Source organism: Rhinatrema bivittatum, chromosome 1 (assembly GCF_901001135.1).
Source record: "Rhinatrema bivittatum chromosome 1, aRhiBiv1.1, whole genome shotgun sequence".
Taxonomy (NCBI): domain Eukaryota; kingdom Metazoa; phylum Chordata; class Amphibia; order Gymnophiona; family Rhinatrematidae; genus Rhinatrema; species Rhinatrema bivittatum.
The window spans coordinates 111,760,716-111,784,363 of record NC_042615.1 but is presented as its reverse complement, the minus strand read 5'-3'; the positions used below and the strand labels follow the sequence as shown (position 1 = coordinate 111,784,363).

General features: G+C 43.9%; 1 protein-coding gene across 2 annotated transcripts in view; it reads right to left on the bottom strand.

Moving 5' to 3' along the window:
- Positions 1-23,225, bottom strand: part of WWC2 (WW and C2 domain containing 2) — a 396,047-nt gene extending 372,822 nt beyond the window's left edge. Inside the window, exon 1 of one of the 2 annotated variants that reach the window (XM_029581662.1) lies at positions 22,821-23,225. In XM_029581662.1, the coding sequence (XP_029437522.1) occupies positions 22,821-22,948 (128 nt within the window). In that variant the 5' untranslated portion in view covers positions 22,949-23,225. Of the gene's footprint in view, positions 1-16,622; positions 16,696-22,820 lie in introns of those variants that run through there. The other variant, XM_029581741.1, reaches the window with a different exon arrangement.
- Between the last annotated feature and the right edge of the window lie 423 nt (positions 23,226-23,648).

The window sequence follows — 23,648 nt, the reverse complement described above, 5'->3', positions numbered from 1 at the left end:
TCAGGTGAAAGGGCCGTCGGAGTCATTTTCATGGCTAGCAGCCGACGGCCCGAACCCAAGGCTTCGATCCCGAACCGAACACCCGCTCCACCGACTGACTGTTTGCACAGGTATCCGGGGGGCTGCACGGTGGGGGGCCTTAGTTATTTTCTTGCGCACGTGTTCAGGGGGGGAGGGGGTGTTTCGGTCATTATGCAACTCTCGTGGGGGGCGGGAGGGTGGGTTACTGTATTTCGCCGGGGTGGGGGGGGGGGGGGCGTATATAAACACTGCATTTATGGTGAGGTTCTTTTGGGGTGGAAAGACGGAGGGCACACACAATCACAAACACAAAACGTCCCTGATCTCGGAAAGGCACCTAATTAGCCCTCTACAAAACAATTAACTAAATAGAGAGTGCTAACTTGGTTAGCCACTCCCCTATTTTGATACAGAACATGCACAACCTCCCACGTTTACCACCACCAATTTCTATTTCAGTGTTTTTTTCTCAATCGGCATCCTAGCTGCTTCTTACAGTCTGGGTCCTCTTACCTAAGAAAGCATACATTTCAGGGGAGGGAGAATGAGGGGAGAGGTGAGTGTGAGGGGAGAGAGTTGGAGTGGGGACAGGGGAGGGAAGGGGGGGTGAGTGACCAAGGGGGAGGAGGAGGAGTGACTGAGGTAAATGAGCAAGGGGAAGGGGGAGGGAGGGTAAAGAACCTGACTCTGCCACTGCAACGCGTGGCCGGGTACCGCTAATATTTAATATAGAAACAAATGCTAACACCTTTCTCCTTTTCTCTTTCTTTAAACGGGTTCTCTTTGATCAACAGAAAAATGTTTCTTCATATGGAAATTTCTCCCTGTACTCCTTTCACCTTATTTTAAATCTGTGTTAAATTTATAAACTCTGACTAATTGTATTTCTTTTCTCAGAGGTTCAAACACTCTTACAGGTAAATCACGCAAAATAAATACAAGATGCGTTATGGTGTTCTGCTAAACTTCCTTAATTTATTTATTTATTTTTAATTTTTATATACCGATGTTCCTGTATAGTATACATATCGCACCGGTTTACAGAGAACTGAACTGTCGCCTCTGGGGCGGATACATTGGAACAGGTTGAAAATGAACTTACAGTGAAACAAATGGACTGCAATTCAAAACACGATTAGCTAAAATAAAGTACAATTCAAAACATATTTACAGTGGGGTTGGTGGACCAGCGTCTATAAAGTTCGATTCATCGGATCTTAGCTCTCAGGGAACGCTTGGCTGAATAGCAGCCCCAAGGGCAGGGACCGACCCTGCAACATAATTTGCCTCCTGTTCTTTGTTATCCGGGTTTACCAGAAGCAAACATCAACATTAAAAAATACTTAAAACTCACAAATGTTTTGGCACAAATTGGTTGCAGCACACAATTTTTTCCCTAAAAACTATTTCACTTTGTAATCCGAGCCCTCTGTTTCTCCAGACAAGGAAAACAAAGTTCAGTGTTCTTCACAAAGTTATTCAGACTCGTGTAATTAAAATTAACAGAGCAATGTTTCTTCACTTATTCTCATAAGAAAACTTCTATAATTGGACATAAAAACATCAGAACATAAGAAATTGCCATGCTGGGTCAGACCAAGGGTCCATCAAGCCCAGCATCCTGTTTCCAACAGAGGCCAAACCAGGCCACAAGAACCTGGCAATTACCCAAACACTAAGAAGAACCCATGCTACTGATGTAATTAATAGCAGTGGCTGTTTCCTAAGTAAAATTGATTAATAGCCATTAATGGACACATGAGCTCATGGTTACCTTCCACCAGGGGCCCTTTAGCGGGTGATTTCCCAGTCCTCTGCAGGCTGGTCCTGATGATATATACTGTATTGGGCCCACGATGCAGACTCTTGATCATGTCACTCGGGCTTCTTCTGGTCACACCTGTACTCCCTATGCTTTAAAAAAAAACCTCACAGAGATAAACTCTCTCCCTTGCACCTTTTAATCTTCCTCACTGTGTTGTTCATTGGTTAAGATACCTCATGTATGACTGCGAATCTTTCTGTTTGAAAAGAAAATAAAATCATGTGCACCTAGTGCTGATTTCTTGCAGCAGCCAGTAGTACCATTAAAGCATTGCACTGCACTCTGTTACTCATTGGCGCATATAGCTTCTTTGCACTTTGAAATTTCTTATCATATATACAGTACTGACTCACACAGAATTTCTAGTCCTTAGATAAACCTGGTTTCTCCACACAGCAGCCAAATCCTTTATTTCAAGTATTCACACAGCCACAGTATACGTTGCTTTTTTTAAGAGTCTAAGGTTTTATTCCTTCTAGACCTCATTAAGATCGTCTATCTCAGGCATATACTTCCCTGAAATATCTTTCCCCAGGATCTCCCTGGTAAAATGTTAAAAACTATTTCTCCCTCCAAGAACGCAGTCTAACACAGTTCCACAGTCTCACCTTTTAATCTGTCCCCATTTCACAGCCTGTTTACCATGCTCTATGTTTACAGACCTCTTTTGTCTTTCAGAGATCTGATTCAGGGCAGGCATTCTGCAGCCCATGTAAACCTCTCTCCCGCATTCACTTGTTTCTTTATCTCCTGCACACTGACATTCTTAGCTGGCCTCATAAACTTATCTATTTGCAACAAGCTGCTGCTGCTGCCGTCCTCTCTACCTGCATGTCATTTTTTTTCAGGCACAGGCTAACAATATGCTTCTGAATACAATCCCTGAGCAAACTCCATGCTGCTGTTGTCTCAAAACACTGTAGCTGCTGCAAAGGAAAATTTGGTCTCATTTCCTATAGGGTGTCATTTTATTGTGATGCCAGCTGGCTATTACTGATATCCCCCTGCAGCCTCCTGAAAAACTACAGCTTGCTGAAGCACAGCCTGGGAACTGCTAAAACCTTCAGTATTCTCCTGAAGGGACAGTATGCACCCACTCCCTTCAATATAAAAGTACAAACATATTTTTTTTCTTTTTAATTGTTTTGCAGTTTTCATCCCTAATTACACTTCTTCCTGTCTTATGTCATCCTTGACATTACAAACCATCCTTTAATGCACACAATTAATACAAATTGTAGTTTTCAGGCTGATATTTTGAGTGATGGCCCCCAGTTCTCCCCAAAAAATCTTCAGGAAGGAAAGGGAAAGAACATTCTGTTTCTTTTGCCAGTATTCTCGCTAAGGTGCTATTTATTTTTGGCTCAGTTGGCATAATCTCTCTTGTGAATCTACAAATTCACATTCAAGTTTAGGCTCAGCATATCAGCACTTTCAACCAGGGTTCTCTCTGGGCCTAAGTCTGGTTCTCACATACCAGAACTGGTCACTGGTATCACCTTCTGACTTGGCACTTAGCCAACTAAATTTTAGCCAGAGAAGTCCTTATTTGTAAAAAATGTAGCCAAATAAGCTAGTTTGTGTTTTTAGGGGGAGGAGGATTCCAGGGCATGGATCAATTAGCTGGGAAACTTAGCCAGCTAACTCATTTACCCGAATAAGTTTTTCCACTAACTCTAGCCGGTGTTATACAAGCGGCGCTGGGCCAGTGCGCAGACACCGCCAGTAACCTGGCTCTGCACCCAAAGAGGGGTGGGGTGTTGCAGAGTCGGCTCATTAGGCTTTGTGTCAGGAGTTCTGGTAGCCCATCTCGCGTCAGCGGGGTCCCTGGCACTTTAAGGGGAGGTTCCACCAGATCCAGTGTTGATACCAGCGTTGGGAGAGGCTACAGGCCCAGGGCCATCCTCCACCCCAGTTGTAGTTCCACCGGCTCACCAGGGAGCATCAACGCAGGCATCTCAAGTTGCTAATGTGGCTATCGAATACCTTAAGGATGCAGGGCACAAACACAAGCATAGGGGCAGGATGCACTCCTTTGCTCTGATGCATCCGGCAGCCAGAGCTCCTCCTTGGCATCCTCATCAGGCTCCCAGGATTCCTTGGTGGCGGAGGGTGCAGGGTGCACCACTGCCACAAACGCAGGGCTTCCTTCACTAAACACTATGAAGCAGTAGTGGCAGGGTGTGCCCTTTTCTCTCTGGCATTGCATCAGGCCCCGGTAATATGTAGATATATTTTGCTTGCTGGAAGGATGCAGGAATGGGGAGAGCTCACAGAAAGAGTGCAAGCAGCGTGATCCACCAACTGGTACCAAAAGGATGGTGAAGAACATAAACAACTGGGTACGTTCATTTGCTCACCTGGCATTGATAGTGGGCAGGGCTGATCCCTCTCAGCACCTAGTGATGTGGTCCTATTTGGACATGATCATCAGTGCCTGCTTGGCATACAAGGAATTCACCTGGCTAAACTATGATAAGTGGTTTAGGGAACAGATGGTGGACACCACAAGCATGTCCTGGGTTCCCATGACATTGAGTTATGGCTCATCCACATGACAGCAAGGAGCTCCAATGCACTGATAAGCAACTAGTCCTTTCAAGGTCAGGGCAACTCCCAGGGTTCAAGGGCGCTCAGGGCACTCCATCGCAGATACCTGTTGGCTTTTCAACCATGGCTGGGGCCAGTCATCCATGGCCGCAAAGGAAAATAATGCTTTCAGGAGAGCCTCAATCCCAGTATGGGGGCCCTCAGTAGAGAGGAGCTTAATGTATTATCCAGATCAATAGGTTGCTGATAAACTGCAGGAGGTATTCAAAAATGAATTTAGGATCCTCTATGGGGCTCCTTAGCCACAGCCCTTTGCAAAAATGCTCCTTCTGCGGCCCGGTTCACTCCAGTGGTGAAGGAAAAGCTGGCTATTGAATTGAATCTGGGCAGGATAACAGTCCTTTGCTCTCAGCCCCCCTTTTCTGAGATGGTTGTCTCACTCCTTGCTGTACTGCTCAAGAAGGAGATGATTAAGTATAGGTTAATACCCAACCTCTCTTACCCTGCGGGCAGAGCCATCAGTGACATCATCCCACAGGAGTCATGCACAGTGCATTACATGTCCTTTAATAGTGCTCTAGACCTCCTCAGGAACTGTGGGGATGGGACCCTGATGGCTAAAACTGACATTGAGTTGGCTTTCTGGCTCCTCTCTGCACACCCAATTTTATTTATTTATTTATTTAATACATTTATATACCGTTTCACCAAGTACAAGAGATGACCGAAGCGGTTTACAATATTTTCAAAGAAAATTAAAATAACGTAAATTTTATAGAAATAAAATAAAAATAAAAATACAAATGAGATAAAACTAAAAAAACAAAAGCAAAATGACATTAAAACATCATGATCAATAACCAACAAAAATAAAATAAGTACACAGGAGTAACTTTAACATTAAATTTATAAATAAATAATTAAAACAAAACAATTTACAGAGCTTATTTGATTATAATTCAACAGCTAAGCGACTAACCTATCCAAGGTCTAAACAGTATCTAGATTACTGAAAGCTTCATTGAAAAAATACGTTTTTAGGGCTTTTTAAAATTCTTTTTTATTGTAAATTTGCCTTAAGGGGTCTGGCAAGGCGTTCCACGGTATAGGTCCCGCAACTGAGAATGCTCTTTGTCTGGTGACGTTTAAGATGGCCTTTTTTACTGAAGGGACTTCCAGAAGATTTTTTCCTTTTGATCTAAGATCCCTAGAAGGTTTATAAATTCTAAGTTCAGAACAAAGCCAAGTAGAATCCATATTGTTTAGTAGTGAATGAATAAGATTGAGAATCTTATATTTTACTCGGTACTTCACCGGCAACCAATGTAGTTTCTGTAAAACTGGGGAAATGTGTTGCCTCATCGGGGTAGCTGTAAGTAGTCTCGCTGCAGAATTCTGAATAATTTGAAGTGGTTTAATGGTGGATTCGGGTAAGCCTAGATATAGACCATTGCAGTAGTCTATGCCGGAAAGAATTAAAGCTTGCAAGACTGATCTAAAATCATTAAAGAATAATAAAGGTCTTAATCTTTTTACCACATGTAATTTAAAAAATGAATTTTTCACAACCTTAGAAATGTGTTGTGAAAGTGATAAGTTTGAATCGATCCAAACTCCCAAGTTCCGAGCGATTTTAGTAATTTGGATGGTATCTTTTCCCAGCTTAATATTTACAGGAGGAGCATTATTAGAATTTGATATAAAGCTCAGTAGTAGAATTTCTGTTTTCTTTATGTTTAATTTTAAACGGTTATGAGCCGTTTAACTTCCCCTAGCTGGGCTTTCCCTTTGACTGTGTATTTTACTTTGATAAGTGCATGCCGATGGGTTGCTCCATCTCATGTGCTTACTTTAAGGCTTTCAGCATCTTTCTGCTTTGGGAACTGTCTTGTTAAACGGGTTTGACAACCCTAGTACACTACTTGGACAATTTTCTATTTGTCGGCCCCAGCAACACTGATGCGTGCTGGGATTTATTCTATGGTTTCCAGAGTATAGCACGAGACTTGGGCGCTGGCAAACATTCCTTAGCATTGCGTTGGACTCCACTCAGATGGTGTTCTGAATCCCTGATGACAAAATTCAGAAGCTGCAGGCGCTGATCCACAGCACGTGCCAGTCTCACAAGGTGATGCTAGGATTTGCACAGTCCCTCATCAGGAGTCTAGCATTTTCTTGCAGGGTTATTCCAATTGGGTGGCCTTATTTTTGCACAGACTGATTTTGGCATCCATGACAGGCAGGAAGAAGCATCACTGGATAGAAGGTCACACGTTTACTGCGGGAGGATCTGGCAGTGTGAGAACAGATTCCTCACCAACTTCAATGGCATAGTGATGTGGCTGCCTCCCCCAGTTTCCAGCGCTGACTTGGAACTGTCTCAGTGGATGTGGGATTTGGCTTTTATTGCTAGAGGTCCTGGTATGCAGAAACGTAGCCAGAGGACTGGACTCGGTTCGTGATCACTTTGCATATCACCTTTTTAGAATTGTTCCTGGTTGTGGTATCGCTCCACATCTGGGAAGAGCATCTGGCCAACAGGAGAATGATATTATGGCGCAATAACCCTGCCGTGGTCCATATCATCAACTGCCAATCTGCCAAATGTGCAGCTGTGTCTGAATTACTGAAAGTGATGATGTTAAGGTGTCTGCAGCTGAATTTGGTAACAAGGGCTAAGCACATCCCCTGGTCACGCAATGAGATTGCTGATTGTTTCTCTCTTTGCAAGTGGAAAGAGTTCCAGAGGTTGGCACCAGATGCCGAGAAGTCGGGGATGCCAATGCCAACAACGTTTGGACCACAGGAGTGAGGATGCACTTGACGTGCTGCAACAATCCAATTGCACCATCCAACTGGATCCCTATGTGAGGGATTACAATGCAGTTATGGAGTTTCTGAACACTACAGTCCAAAGGAGTGGTCCTGCGCCCTCTCATCAGATATTCCAATACATTGTACAGGCTCAGCAGAGCAGAACATCCAGGGGCATGATGCAGACCAACTTGGCTTTTTCACCAAGGCTCAGGGTTGGCCCAACATAGACAGGAACTTTGCGGTTAAGAAAGTTCTCATGGGCTGGGCTAGATCGAGGCCCGGTGTCCCTGACACCCATAGGCCAATTTTGCATAATCATCAAAAGGGCCTGACACCATCCTTTTGAGTTAGGTCTGTTTCACGCTACATTCACCATTGCCTTCTTTGCTGTGCTCCAGGTAAGTGAGCTGGTGGTGGCAGCAAGCTGCAGGCACAACAGTTCTGGACTCCATGCCTCAGACGACTCTGTACATGACAGGAGGTTGCTGCTCAGGATTCGGAGGTCCGAAACTAACCAAACAGGTCGGGGCATGTCAGTCATTTTGGAGGCGGTGCACGGGCTACCCACGTGCCCAGAAGCAAATGCCTCACACTTTGCTGCCCTTAGGCCAGCCAATGGGGTGCAGTCCTTAATTCACGCAAATCTGCTCCCTTTGAGCAGATATCAATTTGACACCATTTTGAAGCGCGCACTGGGTGCGGCCAGGATGCGGGCAGGCCAGTTTGGAACCCATGCCTTCCGAATTGGGGCTGCTTCCAGTGCTACCACATCTGGTCTCCCAGGCTCCATCATACAGTGCACTGGCAGGTGGTGGGATAAAAAGATTTTTTTGTTAGAATATCTAGGAGGAAGATTTTAGCTGCCCCTTCTTTCTACCTTGATAAAGTAACATTGAAAGCTGCGAGTTCTAGAGGATCCCTTCCCAACTTTGGATTCATGAAATGCGAGTGAGATCGAAAAGAACAGAGGAAAACTGAAAGACCAACCTTGAATTACATCAGAGTCTTTGCCCCTGGGAAGAGAGATAATTGGGAATACTGAGCAGAGGCTGTGTGATAGATTTTTGGCCACTTGGAAAGGGTTTTTTCTGTACAACAAGGATATCCTTGCCCACTTGGGAACCTCATTAATTCAAGCCCTGGATGGTGAGCGTTTCCCATGCCCCTGGACCAAAGTAAAGACCCTTTCACAGACAGCAAGAGAAAGAACTGTCATAGCCACCTGTGGAAACTAAAGCCCAAATTTTCAAAAGGCCGTGCACGCAAATATCGGGAGATATGCGTGTGGCCGCACTGAGCGCATTTTAGAAACGGCCCAGGCATGCACCTATCTCCCGCTATACGCAGAAGTGTCGGACCATCAAAAAGGGGAGGGCCAGGACAGCACTATTTTGTGCAGTCCTGGGGAAGCGCACGCCGGCAGCCGGCCAGTGTGTACAACTTATGTCTGCTCCTTAGAGCACATAAGTAATAAAACAAAAAAATCTAGAGTAGTTAGGGTGGGTTTAGGGGACGGAAAGGAGACGGGAAAAGGAAGGAAGGTTAGCTAGGGAGATAAGAAAGTTCCCTCCCAGTCCGCTCCTTAATTAGAGCGGGCTGGGAGGGAACTGCGAAAGGCCTTCTTGCGTCGCCGCACATTTTTTTTTAAATTTCCCCCTTGCGTGTGCGAGAGGCCACCCGCCCGCACATGCGGATATTAAAATCCGGCTCGCATGTGCGTGGGAACTGTATTTTATAACATGGACGCAGCTACGCATGCATGATATAAAATCGCCGCGCGCACATGGATGCACGCACTTTTTAAAATCTCGCTTTAAGAGAATTACATTGAATTGTGCCATTATTTCACCTGAATACCCATCTGTAGAAGCTTTGATTTTGGACATGCAACAAGAGTCTCTTGTGTGTTCTGGCACCTACAGCATCCACAATTTTGGAAAAAGGTGTATCCCTCCCAAAGAATACATAAGAGCTACCCCGTCACATTGTTACCTAAAAGGAAAACGTTCCCCTCCCATCTACAAAGGATCCAGCCCTGGAGGAAACAGGGACAGTGAGTGGTTGCAGCCCCGAAGAGCAAATTCTTTTATGGCCCCATCAGGTAGCAGTCTGCACCCAGGCATGAGGTTACAAAAGTTTTTCTGAAGAAGATTTTTTGAAATCATATTAAAATAACAGAGAGATCTAGAGAACAATTTGGTGTTTGATCCTTGTTCTTTTGCTGATTTTTGGCTATTATGAGTCATTAATTCAGACTGCCTTATTGTAACAGAATCCAGAGAATTACACCAAGGAATATTCTAAGTATGTATAAGACATCCTTTATATTTTAGATGTCGAGATTGTAGGCTTGCTTAAACAGCCAGGTTTAAATTGCCTTTTTACATGATTTAATATAGCCAATGGTATGTAGATATTCATGTAATGTATTCCAAAGCAAATGAGAAAACCCGATCTCATGTCTCTATGAGATGGGCAAGTTATGGAGAAGGTACTTTGAGGCAACCGTGCTGTGCAGATTTCAAAGACCGTGTTGGTCTGTGAATATGGAGAGTGATGCTGATCCAAAATGAAGGAGCATTGTTCAACAGCTTATGAATGAGCATTGCTAGTTTAAATGTTATCCTCCACTCGATAGGAAGCCAGTGGAATGAACAGAGAATTGATGTAATATGATCTTAAATGTTAGGGATGGGTTGTGGAATTCTGCATGATTTTTTTAAATTCTTTATTTATCATTTTTTAAACAGTTAACAAGTTAAAGCACTTGACAAAAAATGGTATAAAGAGATTCATACATTAGAAGAAGAAAAACAAGTATTACATAATCTCAATAATACCCTTTTAGACCACTAAAAAAGGAGGGTATTCCAATTGAAAATTAGTGAAGAGATTTTAAACAAAAGTAATTATAAGCAACAAGCCACCCCCTGCTAACATGTTGAGCTCTCTAAATCCTATTGTCGGGACAGAATATTTAAGAGCTAGTCACAATGGGAGATGAATCCTATCTTATTCTATCATTCAAGAAAGAATTTAGCTGGGACGGATCAAAAAAGACATATTTGACCCCAGCGTGCTTAATAACACATTTACATGGAAAATATAACCAAAAAACAGTACCCAAACTAACTACTGCATGGTGCATTATCAGGAAACGCTTCCTTTTTAACTGTGTTACTTTAGCAACATCCAGGAACATTCGGATCTTATATCCTAGAAACATTATATCTCTCCTTCGAAAAAACATTTTTAATACAAAGTCCCAGTCTGAGTTCAAGGCAAAAGTGACAATTAATGTTGAAGATGTTATTCCTTCTTCGTTTGAACTCTCTAGGAAGGAGGATAAATGAGATGTATCAATTGCTGCGATATCTGCAGACCTGTTATCCAATTTTGATGATATTTTATTCAGCATGTAATATGCTTTGGAGATAGGTGGAAGCGGAATTTCTTTAATAGATAGTACTTCTAAAAAGTATCGACGAAGCATCTCAACAGGTGTTGTAAACTTTTTCTTAGGAAAATGTAATATCCAAAGATTACACCAACGTATATTATTCTCCATATTTTCCATTTTGTTCTGCAAAAACAAATGGCCAGCCGAAATAGTATCTACAGGTTTCTGCATAATTGTCCCCTTGGACTCCAAAGCTTCCACATGTTTTAATATCGAAAACTTGGGTCTGAGAAGAACCAAGTCACGTTGCTGAGAAAAATTGAGACTTGGTTTGAGAGATTTGCAATTGCTTCCCAAATTATATCTAAAGTTGTATTGGGAGGTTTTATTAAGGAAACAGTTATTACCTCCGAAAGAGACGGTGTAGCTTGCCCAGCCATCAAGGTTATCGGTGAAATGTTCGGCAGAGGTTCATTTCCTTTCTTAATCCGGCAGACTGTTCCTTCTACACGCTCCTCCACGCTGGCCCCTGCAGACGCTGTTACTGTCGGTTGATCTTGTTCATCTCCATGCGACGGGAGCAGGCTGCTCACGCCAGCCTCTCTCGCGGGAGGGCCAGGTTGAGGAGGGACCTGACACAGCTCTGGCGAGAAAGATGGTTCAAGGTCTGTGACTGGCAGTGATGGAACACCACTCCACTGTCCTCCCAAGGATGACTCCACGGAGCCCTGTGAGAGCTCCTGGCTCCGAACAACATGTTGGTCCATCGGGCCTGAAAATGGCGAACCATCGGGGAACGCTCTGGCCCTTCCTTTCCTTTTCCCCATGTAGCAAGTACTCCAAAAAAGAATAATATTACAAAGAAATTTAGGGGAAGCAGGTCGTCTCAGAGCGTGGTAGGTTAGTGTGCAGCCATCTTGGAATCCCTTCCACGGGTGCTGGGAATTCTGTACGATTTTTAATGCTCTAAGGGCCAGATTTTAAATGCTCTGCACGCGTAAATCCAGCCAGATTTATGTGCGCAGGGCCCTCGTGTGCCGGCGCACCTATTTTGCATAGGCCGCCAGCACGCGCACAGCCCCGGGACGCGCGTAAGTCCCGGGGCTTCGTAAAAGGGGCGGTTCAGGGCGGGACCGGGGGTGTGGTGCCGGCCCGGGGGCATGGTTGAGGCCTCCGGACCAGCCCCCGGGTCGGGTGATGGCGCGCCAGCAGCCCGCTGGCGCGAGCAGATTTACATCTGCTTTCAGCAGGCGTAAATCTGCCAATAAAAGGTAGGGGGGGTTTTAGATAGGGCTGGGGGTTGGGTTAGGTAGGGGAAGGGAGGGGAAGGTACGGGGGGGGTGGAAAGAAAGTTCCCTCCGAGGCCACTCCGATTTCAGAGCAGCCTTGGAGGGAACAGGCAGCGCGCGCCGGGCTCGGCGCGCGCAGGTTGCACAAATGTGCACTCCCTTGCGCGCGCCGGGCTCGGCACGCGCAGGTTGCACAAATGTGCACTCCCTTGCACGCGCCGACCCCGGATTTTATAAGATATGTGCGGCTACACGTGTATCTTATAAAATCCAGTATACTTTTGTTCGCGCCTGGTGCGCGAACAAAAGTACGCGCTCGCACAAATTTATAAAATCTGTCTCTAAGAGTACTTATAGGAAGTCCATTGAAGAGAGAATTACAATAACATGTATGTTTATGTCAGATATGTTGTCATGTGTGTGTAAGAAATAGAGGATGAAGTTGAGAACCTGGTTATTTCTGCAGATATGTTGGTCAGGAAAATCATGAAGTAAATAGGAGCTATGCTTGACATTGTGCAGCATCATTAGTTGTTTGTTTTCAATTTTTACTTTTAATTTTACTTAATTTTATGTTTTTATGTAATGTTTCGTTGTGTTGAAGTTTTGGATTATGCATGTTTGTTGTACCTCGCCTTGGGCGATCTCTGTATAGCAGATGCAGTTAGCAAGATATTTTAAATGAATTAATTAAATAACTAGAATGGAAGCGGGAGTGTGTGGAATGCGTGTCAGAAAAAAGCATGCCTGTGTTTCAAAGACAAAGAATAGGCTTATGTTTGAGAAATTGAGTGTGTGTGATGTATATATCATTGCCCATTTCCTTCCATGTGCAATTTTAACTTAAGTCTGTAGGCAGGTAAATTCCATGGCATAGGAAAACTATGAACTTATGTGGACTCTGAAGTGGGAAAGGATATCATCAATTTGCTACCAATAGTCAACATATGTGCCTAATTTTCTGACACCACAGAACTTACATGCATAATTTTCTTGGCAAAGGAAAATTACATGTGTAAGTTGAATAAAAACACAGCCAATAATCAGTGTCAACATAAGATATTTTGCAGTACTCCCTGTAAAGGCCTGAAAAGGTAAGCATGAGGGTCATGCATACATTAATAAGCCTGATAATATACTATGTCAAAAAGAAGTAGAAGTTTTTGGGTACTTGCCAGGTTCTTATGGCCTGGATTGGCCACTGTTGGAGACAGGATGCTGGGCTTGATGGACCTTTAGTCTGACCCAGTATGGCATTTTCTTATGTTCTTAAGATAACCAAAATTTGTCAGGGGTTTGTTCAGTTGAGGAGGTATGCACTCTGAACTGCATTTTGTAAACAGAAGGTTTAAATATATTTATTCACAGGAATGACAAAAATCTCACTTAGATAGATATTTCCAAGTCCTAAATCTGGAAAAAAATAGGACCCCTGACTTTTTTTCAGCAAGGACTTCACTTTGTTTACCATCATTGAAAGAAAATGCAAACAAACTAAAGAGTAAATAAAACTAGGAGATCTGAAAGAAGCTTGAGTTGTCTTTGAGAGCAACCCCGGCAGATTAGAAAAGTTCACTGCTCAAGCTGGTGGAAACTGGCGTGAGACATAGTGAGGAACTGCTCTCCCTCCCCCTTCCCAGGCCTGCGGTGACATAATCTTACCATGACTGCTAACTATTAGACCGGGCCCCTGTAGCACGCAGCCGAAGCCACGCAACCCTAGGTACAAATAAGGTGATAAAAGAAGGTTAAAGTTTTGCCATCTTCACTGACATTGGTAGTGATCTGAAGGTGTTACGATTCCTCCCATAGCTGTGCCACAGGAGGCCTCTCACCTTTCTCTGGAGGCCACTCCGAAGCCAGGGCCTCACCTGAGCAATTGTCCAAATTCTGCTCCATGGCCTGGGAGGCCTTCGATGTTGTTCGGGGCCTACTCGAGGCCTGCTCCACTGCAGCCTGGATGTTCTGGTTTGGGCCACGCCCTTCTCCCTAGGGGTGGGCCCGCGGCTTCTCTCAATTCTTATAGGGCCAGCGAGGGGCAGCCCATCTGGACTCTACCCAGGGAGTTGCCTGCTTATAGCATTATAAAAGGATTTTTACTGCAGTTCCTGTTTGCCTTCGGATCGGATGCCATGCTTGTCCAGGTTCTCCTGTGCTGATCCAGGTTTCCACTGGTTTCTTTTATTGATGGCTCCATGTCCAGTGTCTGCTTGTTCCTGATGTTTCAAGGTTCCACTCCTGCTTCAGTTGTTCCTGTTCCTGAGTTTTCCAAGTCCTCTGATCCTCCAGCGCTGTGAGTCTGCCAGATGACTTCCTGAGGGTAAATCCGCGAGGTCGGTTCCTATTCCCGTCATTGGATTCTCGTCAGGCTGGGTTCCTTTCCTGTGCTGGTCCCGCTCCCGTGGGTGTAGGACAGGGTGGTCTATGACCAGCCCCATGGGTGGGCTGTGTAGGGCACCCTGAGGGACAGTGCCAATGTCTAATCCTCCCGTCCTCGTCCTGACCTAAGCCTTTGTCTACAGTACCTTGTTCCAGAGTCTACGTCTGCAGTACCTTGTCCCAGAGTCTTTGTCTTCAGTGCCTTGTTTCGAAGCCTTCTATGTTTTAAGGTCTTTGTCTGCCATCATCTTCTGTCCGGCCTGCCGCCTATTGCCGTTACCCAGCGGCAGGTCCGAAAGGGCTTGGAACGGTCAGAGGACTGTTCATTGACCAACATTATGTTGCTGGTCATCCTGAGGCGGGCAGGTTCGGTTGAGAGTCAGACCTTCAGTTCTTGTCTTTTACCTTGTCCTGCTCCTGGCTACCCATGCTCGCACTAGCTTACCTCCCGTGGTGTGTCTGGGGCTCCTCCCTGAGTCGCGCCTGGCTCAAAGGCTCACAACACCTGCTTTAGAGGCGACCGCGCTCCTCGCGCTGGTAACAGAAGGCCAATGAATGAGCATGTTCCCCAGGTATTTCAGCAGCCCACTGGGGACTTGAGTTGTGAAAATCCCTCTTCAGGGATTTCTCTATGTCCTGGTGAGGACCAACCTCTCTATGTCCTGGTGAGGACCAACCTCAACCTCAATCAGCAGGTCAATTATTAACAGTTACTTTTTTATGACATGACTGATTTCTGCCGATGGAATACACAATCAACACATGATTTGATGAGGTATCTGCAGAGGGGAATTCTGCTGGGACAGTTCCTGCAACTAAGGATTCTCCACTTAGACCCTCAAAAGAGTATTATTCATATATTCTTTATTATTTCATTTGATGTAAATGATTTAATTAATAAAGATTACATTTAAAAAAAAGAGTAAATAAAACTTAATATGTGAATCCAAGGCCCGTTATAAAAAATGATCTGAAAACATTATTAAAAGAACCACCACATACACTAGGCAGAACATAAGAACATAAGAAATTGTCATGCTGGGTCAGACCAAGGGTCCATCAAGCCCAGCATCCTGTTTCCAACAGAGGCCAAAACCAGGCCACAAGAACCTGGCAATTACCCAAACACTAAGAAGAACCCATGCTACTGATGCAATTAATAGCAGTGGCTATTCCCTAAGTAAGAGTGACAATTCACTAAACACGTTACATTTGTTTCCCTGTTGTATTGTAATTAGGGACCTTCTTTTTCAGTTTTTATTTATTTTTCCTGGGAACTTCAATGTTATAACAAAAAGATTCCATGCGAAAATTACTTTTCCACTTATTTTCCTCCTTTTTTCCCCATGGATGTTTTTTGGGTTTTTTTGTTATAACATTAAAATTCTCATGAAAAAAATTAAAACTGAAAATGAAGATCTTGAAATTGAATTCAAGAAGATGCATGGACAGTCATATTTTACAACATAGAATAACTTTTATCACAGGTTTTATAACTAAGCTTGTAAATGAATCTGTATTATTTATTTAGCTCACACCTTATCATTGGTAGCTCAAGGTTAGTTATAGTCAGATATTTCCCTTTCCCCAGAGGGTTTACAATGTAAGGGCCTCATTTACTGAAGTTTTTTTTCTCATTATGTGTCTATGGGAGAAATGCTTAATAAATGAGGCCCTAAGTTTGTGCCTGAGGCAACGGCAGGTGAAGTGACATGTTCAAGGTCATAAGCAACATCAGTGTGATTTGAACCCTGGCTTCCCTCGCTCTCAGCCCACTCCACCATTCTAATGTTGTTCTTATAGCTATTGCAATCCAGTGTCAGTTCCCATCCACAGAACTTGAATGTGTTATCCTAAAAGCAAAACTGCTCATTTTAAATTTACAGCCCTATCATGCATCTCGCTTTTGTTCTCATCTTACAGCAATGGTCATTTCCTAACACATCTGCTTAAACAAAACACATTACAGCAAACTAAAATGAAAACTGAAGCATGCCATCTAAAAATATTTAAAGCTCTGTTTCTTAAAAAAAAAAAAAAAAAAGAAGCACATCTTGACAAAGAAAACTGTTGCCAAATTCTGCTTTAGTCAAATATTGAAACAGGTGCAAATGCCATTCTTTCTGTGAACTCAACCATCAGTGACATTTACAATGGTTCGATTTACACAAAATATTTTTGACTTTTGGAGGACAAATGAGAGCCAAAAACACAATTGTTGTAAAGGCAGATATTTTGGAAATATTTGGTATAAAAAGAGATTCAGACTGCATAAGAGGAATAGCTTCCCCCACTTCCCCAACAGATATGCCAACAAACACCCATTCACCCAAATGCATACATGCTTTTTATTCACATCTGGGTCTCTTCAGACGCAAACATATTTACTGCTGCTCCAGGTTAGCTTGACTTTGGGCCAAAATTCTCTATGCTGTGTGAAATACAGAAAAAACAGAGAGGAACAAACCTTCTTGTATTCTATCAAATAGCCTTTAACATTTTTGAATAACCACCTCCCAATTATAGCGGTAATCCTTCTTATACATAAGATTTCAACATTAAAATAACTTATTTCATTTTGATAAGCATACAAAAACTCTCAGTTAAGGTGAGTTCTTATCCGTCGCCAAGTAAATATTGAATAATACAGTAACAATTGAATAAAGCAAAAATCTCCCCCCGCATCCATGTCCCTCCCTTCCTTTCCCTAAACTAAATTCATCCTTCAAAAGATGAAGTTCTGATATCCATTAAGGCAGTGTACAATAAAAAACTTCATCTGATTAATCAGTGAAGAGATCATTCAAGATCATATTACGAGGGCAGTTACATATCCCAAATTAGTAGAAAGGCAGGTTTTGACTTATACATATCATATTGTAAAATACACTTCTCCATACTACTTTAACGAAATATAGTATTCAACTGGGTCATCTTAGGCGGATGAGGAATTAGCCACCTCTATAAATTTGCCTTTTTAGCTAGGAGGATTATTTTCCTGCACCATAGGAGGACATACCTGTTACGAAAAATACATCTCACAGGTCATCAAAAAGGACCGTTTTTCCGTCAAGGGGGTATCTGAGTCCCGGTAACAGAGAAAAAAAGCCCTAGAACTCTTCGCCAGAAAAGCTGAATTTTAGGACAAGCCAAGAAATGGTGGCCAAGGGTGCCTATCGCAGAGGTCTGATGTAGCCAAATGAAGGGCAGGCCCTTGCTTTTGTGGAATATAAAAGTAGAGTAAAAATTTACACTGGGTTTCTCTCACATCCATAGAGATATTTTTTAAGGGCCAGTTTTTTTGCCTGGTATTCTGGGTCTTACTTTTTATAAATAGCTTAGATGGACTCAAATACCTATATTAGTCTAGATTAGCAGTGGGCAATCTATGTCCTGGGGGTCATACCTGCTCCACATGATCTTGTAATCTGGCTCACAGAGGTGATTTGGCAGTGGGTTCTGACAGCATTGGGTAAAGGTGTGGCAGCTGTACCTACCTGATTCTTCAAGCTACTCTGAGGAAGTGGTAGCAGACAAAAGGAGTTGCCATCTCCTCCTCAGATCTCCAGAGGGACTTCCATCCCCCCACCCCAGCAGCACAGGTTGGCAGCCAATATAGCCCTCAGGCCAAAAAGTTTGCCTACCATCATTCTAGATAATCACCGATACCACTACTATACACAGGGAGGATAACTTTGATACCAGCAGATGGGGGCACATGTACACACATATACCGGCTCACATCAAAGGACGTGGCCATTTCATAACATATGCACATATATAAGCATACGGTATAAAATAGGCTATACACACATACATGTGCGCACAATTTTATATGGACGCGTGCATGTGGGCGCAAATGCCGTCTCTACCACATAAGTCTTCCTGCAAGACTTTTCTTGCAAGGCTTTTCCTTCCTGCAAGACTTCTTGCAAGGCTTCCTGCAAGACTTCTTGCAAGGCTTTTCCTTCCTGCAAGACTTTTCCTGCAAGGCTCTTCCTGCAAGCATTCCCAGAGAGCTAAGAACTAGAAGATATAACAACCCCTGCCCTTTGGTTCTAATGTACTTATCCAAGATTATAAATTGCCCTATTTATATGTTTAAAGTTGAGACTAATTAGTTTCTGTCTTCTTATTACTTAGATTGAGTATTCTGATTTGTTCCATGCAAATGGCCATGTTAACTGTTCCTCGTAAACTGTTCCTTGTAAACTGCCACCCGGCAGTAATTATTACTGTTCTCTGTGAACCGGAGCGATATGTATTGTATACAGGAGCTCCGGTATATAAAAACCATAAATAAATAAATAAATAAATAAAATAAATAAATAAATAAGTGGGGGATTTTGGTAGACACGCATGCCGACGCAATTATCACTTTTCTCAGTTCATTCCCAGTTTGCCTGGGTAAAGGATAGGACTTCCTAAACCCACTAGTTAAATAACCTCCCTTTTACCCTGTTATTCCTGACCCTTAAAACCCCGCTCACCTCTTTAGTTTTTTTTTGCCTTATTACTTACACTCCATCCCTAGCAGAAGTTACGTGGCCAGGGGATATGCACGTAAATACTTATGAGCACATTTCATGTTAATGTCCCTTCTGAAAGAGGATTGGTCCTTTCACTGACATGTGACAGTGAATGGACCAAGTGGCAAGAAGTGAAGGAGCGAATAAACTAATCAAGTGCCCAACCCTTAATATTAATGTATTCGCTCCTTCACTCAGGCAGGGGTTCAGATTAGGCCAGACCTTGGAGGTGCTGCTTTCTGTGGTTACCCCTGTGAGGAACCTCAGAAAGCAGGATTTTTACTTTTGTTAAGCCCTTGAGCAGGACATAATTCAGCTTTCACAGACAGCAGGATTTTGGGGGGTTTTCGACAACCCTTGAGCGCGCTTGCTTTAATGCCTGCTCCTGGGCAGGCGTTACATTTGCAGTGTTAAAATGGGCTCTGTGGTTGGATAATCTCTTCCATTTGCTCTGAAAGTTGTAACTTGTGATTTCTCTGTTTTCTATCATTTCTCTATGCCTCAATAAAAAAATGATTTGGTGGAAAAAATGGGATCTGTGGCCGCGTGGCAATTTTTTGCATCGGGCAGGGGTAATAGCTAATAGCCTCATCAATATGAATTTATATGTGATAAGCACTATTAGCTACATGCTGGTTTGGACATGCGTTTTGAATGAGCTAATCCCCTTATTGCATGAGGGATTTTGGACGCACGTCCAAGCAGGTGTAAAGCCATGCGCTCGGCCAGCACACTATATTGCATCGGCCTGTTTTGAACCTTCACTCGCAGCTTCAAGGAAATTTCTACATTTATTTCCCACCCAGCCTGGACGCTGCAGCAATGCTCTTCAGACAAAAAAGAAACACCACACTTCTCCTCAGAACCTAGTGCAAGTAAGTTCAATAGTGATGGCCAGGATTCTCTTTCTCTCCAGGGCTGAAAACTCTGAAGGGTATTTTCAGAGAATTTAACATCGCCCTCAATGGGTTTGCAGATAAGAGTATGAGTGAGAGTATGAGGTGTAGCTTAAGTGGTTAGAGCTGTGAACCAGCCAAGCCAGGCTTCAAATCCCACTGATATCCTTACCTGCTTAGGGAGGTTACTTCACCCTCCACTGCCTCAGGGACAAAAACTTAGGGCCTCATTCACTAAGCATTTTCCCCCTCAGAAGAGAACGGCAGACCAGCTTTAGTAAATCAGGCCCTTAGATTGTAAGCCCACTGGGGATAAAGAAACACCTACGGTACCAGAATGCAATCTGCTGTGAAGCTTCACAAGAGGCAGAATATACATTTTAAAATAGCGAGATAAGAATAGAAGTTAGATGAGGTACCGCCGCTAGGCCATCAAGCTGACTCTCGTTTACACAGGCAGTCGTACTTTTTTTTTTTTCCACAAAGTTTGCAGATGCATCTTTTCGTTTCCTTTGTGTGTGACCTAGTTGTTTGCAGTCGCCTCCAAAATTCACACATCTTACATGACAAGAAGTGCCATTCTACTTCCATGAGATAGATCACTTGCTGAGGGCTAGGCAGGTGAGCTTGAGGAGGGCAGCTCGTTCAAAATTCCCCTAAACTCCCTTTGAAAAATTAGCTCTTTAGTTAGCTGGGCATGGATGTGAGAGTCTGGTAATAAGAGAGTCCCATGGAATGTAGAGCGGTGCGGTCTGTGAAGCAACAGGAGCTCCTTAATGCGCAGTATAGCTGCTAAAGGGAAGGAGGACAAGGCAAAGAGTGGCATGGGACCCTTTCCTGTGCTTCTTTTTTCACTTCACTAGACATGTGAGATGTCTCTTAAGTCCAGGATAACATTCCTTCTTACTTCTTCAAACATAATTTTTTTTTTTTTTTTTTTTTTAATGAACGGAGATATTTGTGTAATTTTCCTTTACTCACTTTCCCTATAATATCATATGGCATATAGCTGTATAAGAGGTTTGGAACTTATTTAAATAAGGCATGTGGGGAGTGGGGAGCAAGTTCCTCTTCTTGTCCTTAATTAAATATGACATCATGGTGGGAACATATTCACTGCACTTCTTCCACCCAATTCCAGATGTTGAGAACAACTGAAAGCGAGCCAACTCCACAGATCCAAAAAGGGATAATGAGATTAATATATACATTGTAATAAAATGGATAATGTATTACATACTTTGGGGAACAGGCTGGTCTAAAAAGGCACAAAAAGAGTGTTTATGTGACTTTTTTTTAAAGATATACAAAGCCTGTGGGCCAGACTATTCTTTATAAAGGATGTCATTATTTTCATTCGCCAGTTGTCAATATTTTTCTCTCTGCAAAGTTTGCAAGTCCCAACTTTGAGTGAATCCTGTCTCAGATTGCTAACTGTTGCAAAGTGGAAAAAAACAAATAACTATGTGACACCGTACAGTTAATTTTAACTGTCAGACTAGGGATGACAGGGTGTGAAATGCTTGTTAAATCTTTCACCATGATCCAACAGCAGTATGATGATCTGCAATTGCATTTTTTGTAGAATATAGATGAATATCAATTTAATATGGTTGGGTAGGTACAATTTTTTCTTTTAATTTAAACAAGCTGTCTTGCAAGAGGATGCTCTCTAACAATCATTTAAGATATCAAACAGCAGATCTGAAATGCCTACTTTATGCTGGCTAAAGTTTTTAAAAAGGCAGACCAGGCTAACTGAAAACCTTTTATTTAAAAAATATTGCTTTCATTATGAATGTTTAAAAAAAAAAAAAAAAAAAAGACTTCATAAACACCCCAGGATAACCCATTTAGCATTTTATTTATAAGAACAAAGCAATCACAATCCTTGTGGGCTGGAAAGTTAACAGAAATCTTTAAGGATTTGGGGGGGGGAGTGCAGAAAACCCTACATTTTCATTCTGTTCCGATTACTACATTAATTAGAATGTTGGTACCATTTGTTCGGCGTAAAAGTTGCTGTGGTCTCCGTCCCAATGATTTCATGGAAAAGAATGGCTTCCTCCGCCCAGGCCAGAACGGTTTGGGGCTGGCCGAGGCCTACATTAGTAACCAATGAGGCCTGGCTGACTGGCCAGTCCCCCACCCCCCCTCTCCTCTCCGTGCCAGGGCTGCTGCCGCTCCACTAACTCCACCGCTTCTCCTTTCCGCCTCCTGCAATTCCTGGCCCCAGGGGTTCAAGAAGCCTCTCGGGCAACGGGCACAAGCCATGCACGGCTCGCAGAGACAAAAGTAACCGGGCCGGGGGGGGGCTGCCTGTCTGTGTGCACCAGAATCTCCCAGGGCAAACCCCCTCCCCTAACAAAAGCAGGACTCCTCCTCAACGCGCGATGAAGGAAAGCTGCAGTTAGAAACGTACTCTTGTGTGACTTCGTGATATTTATGAGCCCCTGACTCCTCGTCTGAATTTTGAAAATGCTCCCTCCACCCCCCACCCCCCACATAAATATCGTCCTGTAAATTGCATCTGACGGATTAAGTGATGCATTTGTTTTCCGAAACATAAACCAATATAACACCGACTCCCAAGCAATGAAAAAAAAAAAAAAAAAAAGATCCATCCTAAAGGGAGTTAGACTTTCAGGAGTTCAAAGGAAACAAAAACCAAAAAAAAATAAGAAATAAAACCAGATAAGGTCGCCTACATGCGAGACCAGGGAAAGGCTCCGTAAAGTTTTCTTGCATTCCCCTTTTTCACTCCAAGGACGGAGAGCCCTGAAAGTTGCTCTGCAACATTTTTTTCTCAGAGTCTTCGCATTCCTCAACCCCCACCCCTTTTCTTTTCAATTTCCAAGCAGGCTGACACTTTTGTTCCCCTCCCCTCCCTTCTTAGCCCTCAGACCTGCCGTAATCATCCCGTCCTTCTTCCTCTCCTCGCAAAAACAAACAAACAAAACCAAAACAGCTCATCCCTCTGCCGCCCTCCCCCCCCCCCCCCGGTGGGACCCTCACATCCCCCCCCCCCCCGCGGGCAGGATGCTGCCCAGGCTGCTTTTCTCTCTGGCTCCAGCCCCCGCTATGTGCCCCCTTTCTTCCTCCGCACGTCCCTACCTGTCCCGGGGATCAATCCAGCTGGTCTGCTTGGTGTTGTGGTCAATGTAGAAAACCTTGCCGTCGTAATCCCTCGCTTCTTCCCAGCCATCCGGTAAGGGCAGCTGTCCATTCCCTTTCCTAGGCATGATCAGGCTCAGAAAACTCCTCCATAAGTAACAGGGAAAAACAACAACAACAAAAATCCAGGGGGAGAGCAACAGATTTCTTGAAAAGAAAAGAAAAAGAAAGGTGGGCGTAGACGGGACCCGCACGCGCAAGAGGAATTCTTTCAGCAGAGCCAGCTCGGTACGATCAGTCCACCATGTCCGCTGCCCTCTCTCGCCTCATCCAGCTCGGCTGAAGGGGGCCGGCACTTCGCGGGGGCTCGGGCCGCTCCAGAGCCGTCTGGATGGGGATGCGAGGCAGCCAATGGCTCAGCTCCTTCCCAGCCAGCAGCTCATTAGCATGAGATTAGCAGCCGCCTCATCTGCATGCACATTCCTCGCGCCTGCATTCCTCAGCGTTAACCCCGGCCTGCCCGGGCCCGCCAGGCCACCGAGCGGGGAGCGGGCTGCTGGGGCAAGAGCAGCCGCCGCAACAAAATTACCCCCCCCCCCCCAGGCGGAAAAGGAGGGAAAGCAGACGAAAGCGAAAGGGATTCGAAAAGATGGGGTAAAAAAACAGCCGCAGTTTGTCTTCTTTGATTATGCCCGCTACATAGGTTTTTTTTTTTTTTCAGCTTTCTCCCAAAAAAGAAGCCTACTGTGAAGAATATTTCAGTTGACAGGGGAGCACTATAAGAGGAATCTGTCCTTTTAGCGGGATTTACAGTCTGATGTAATTCAT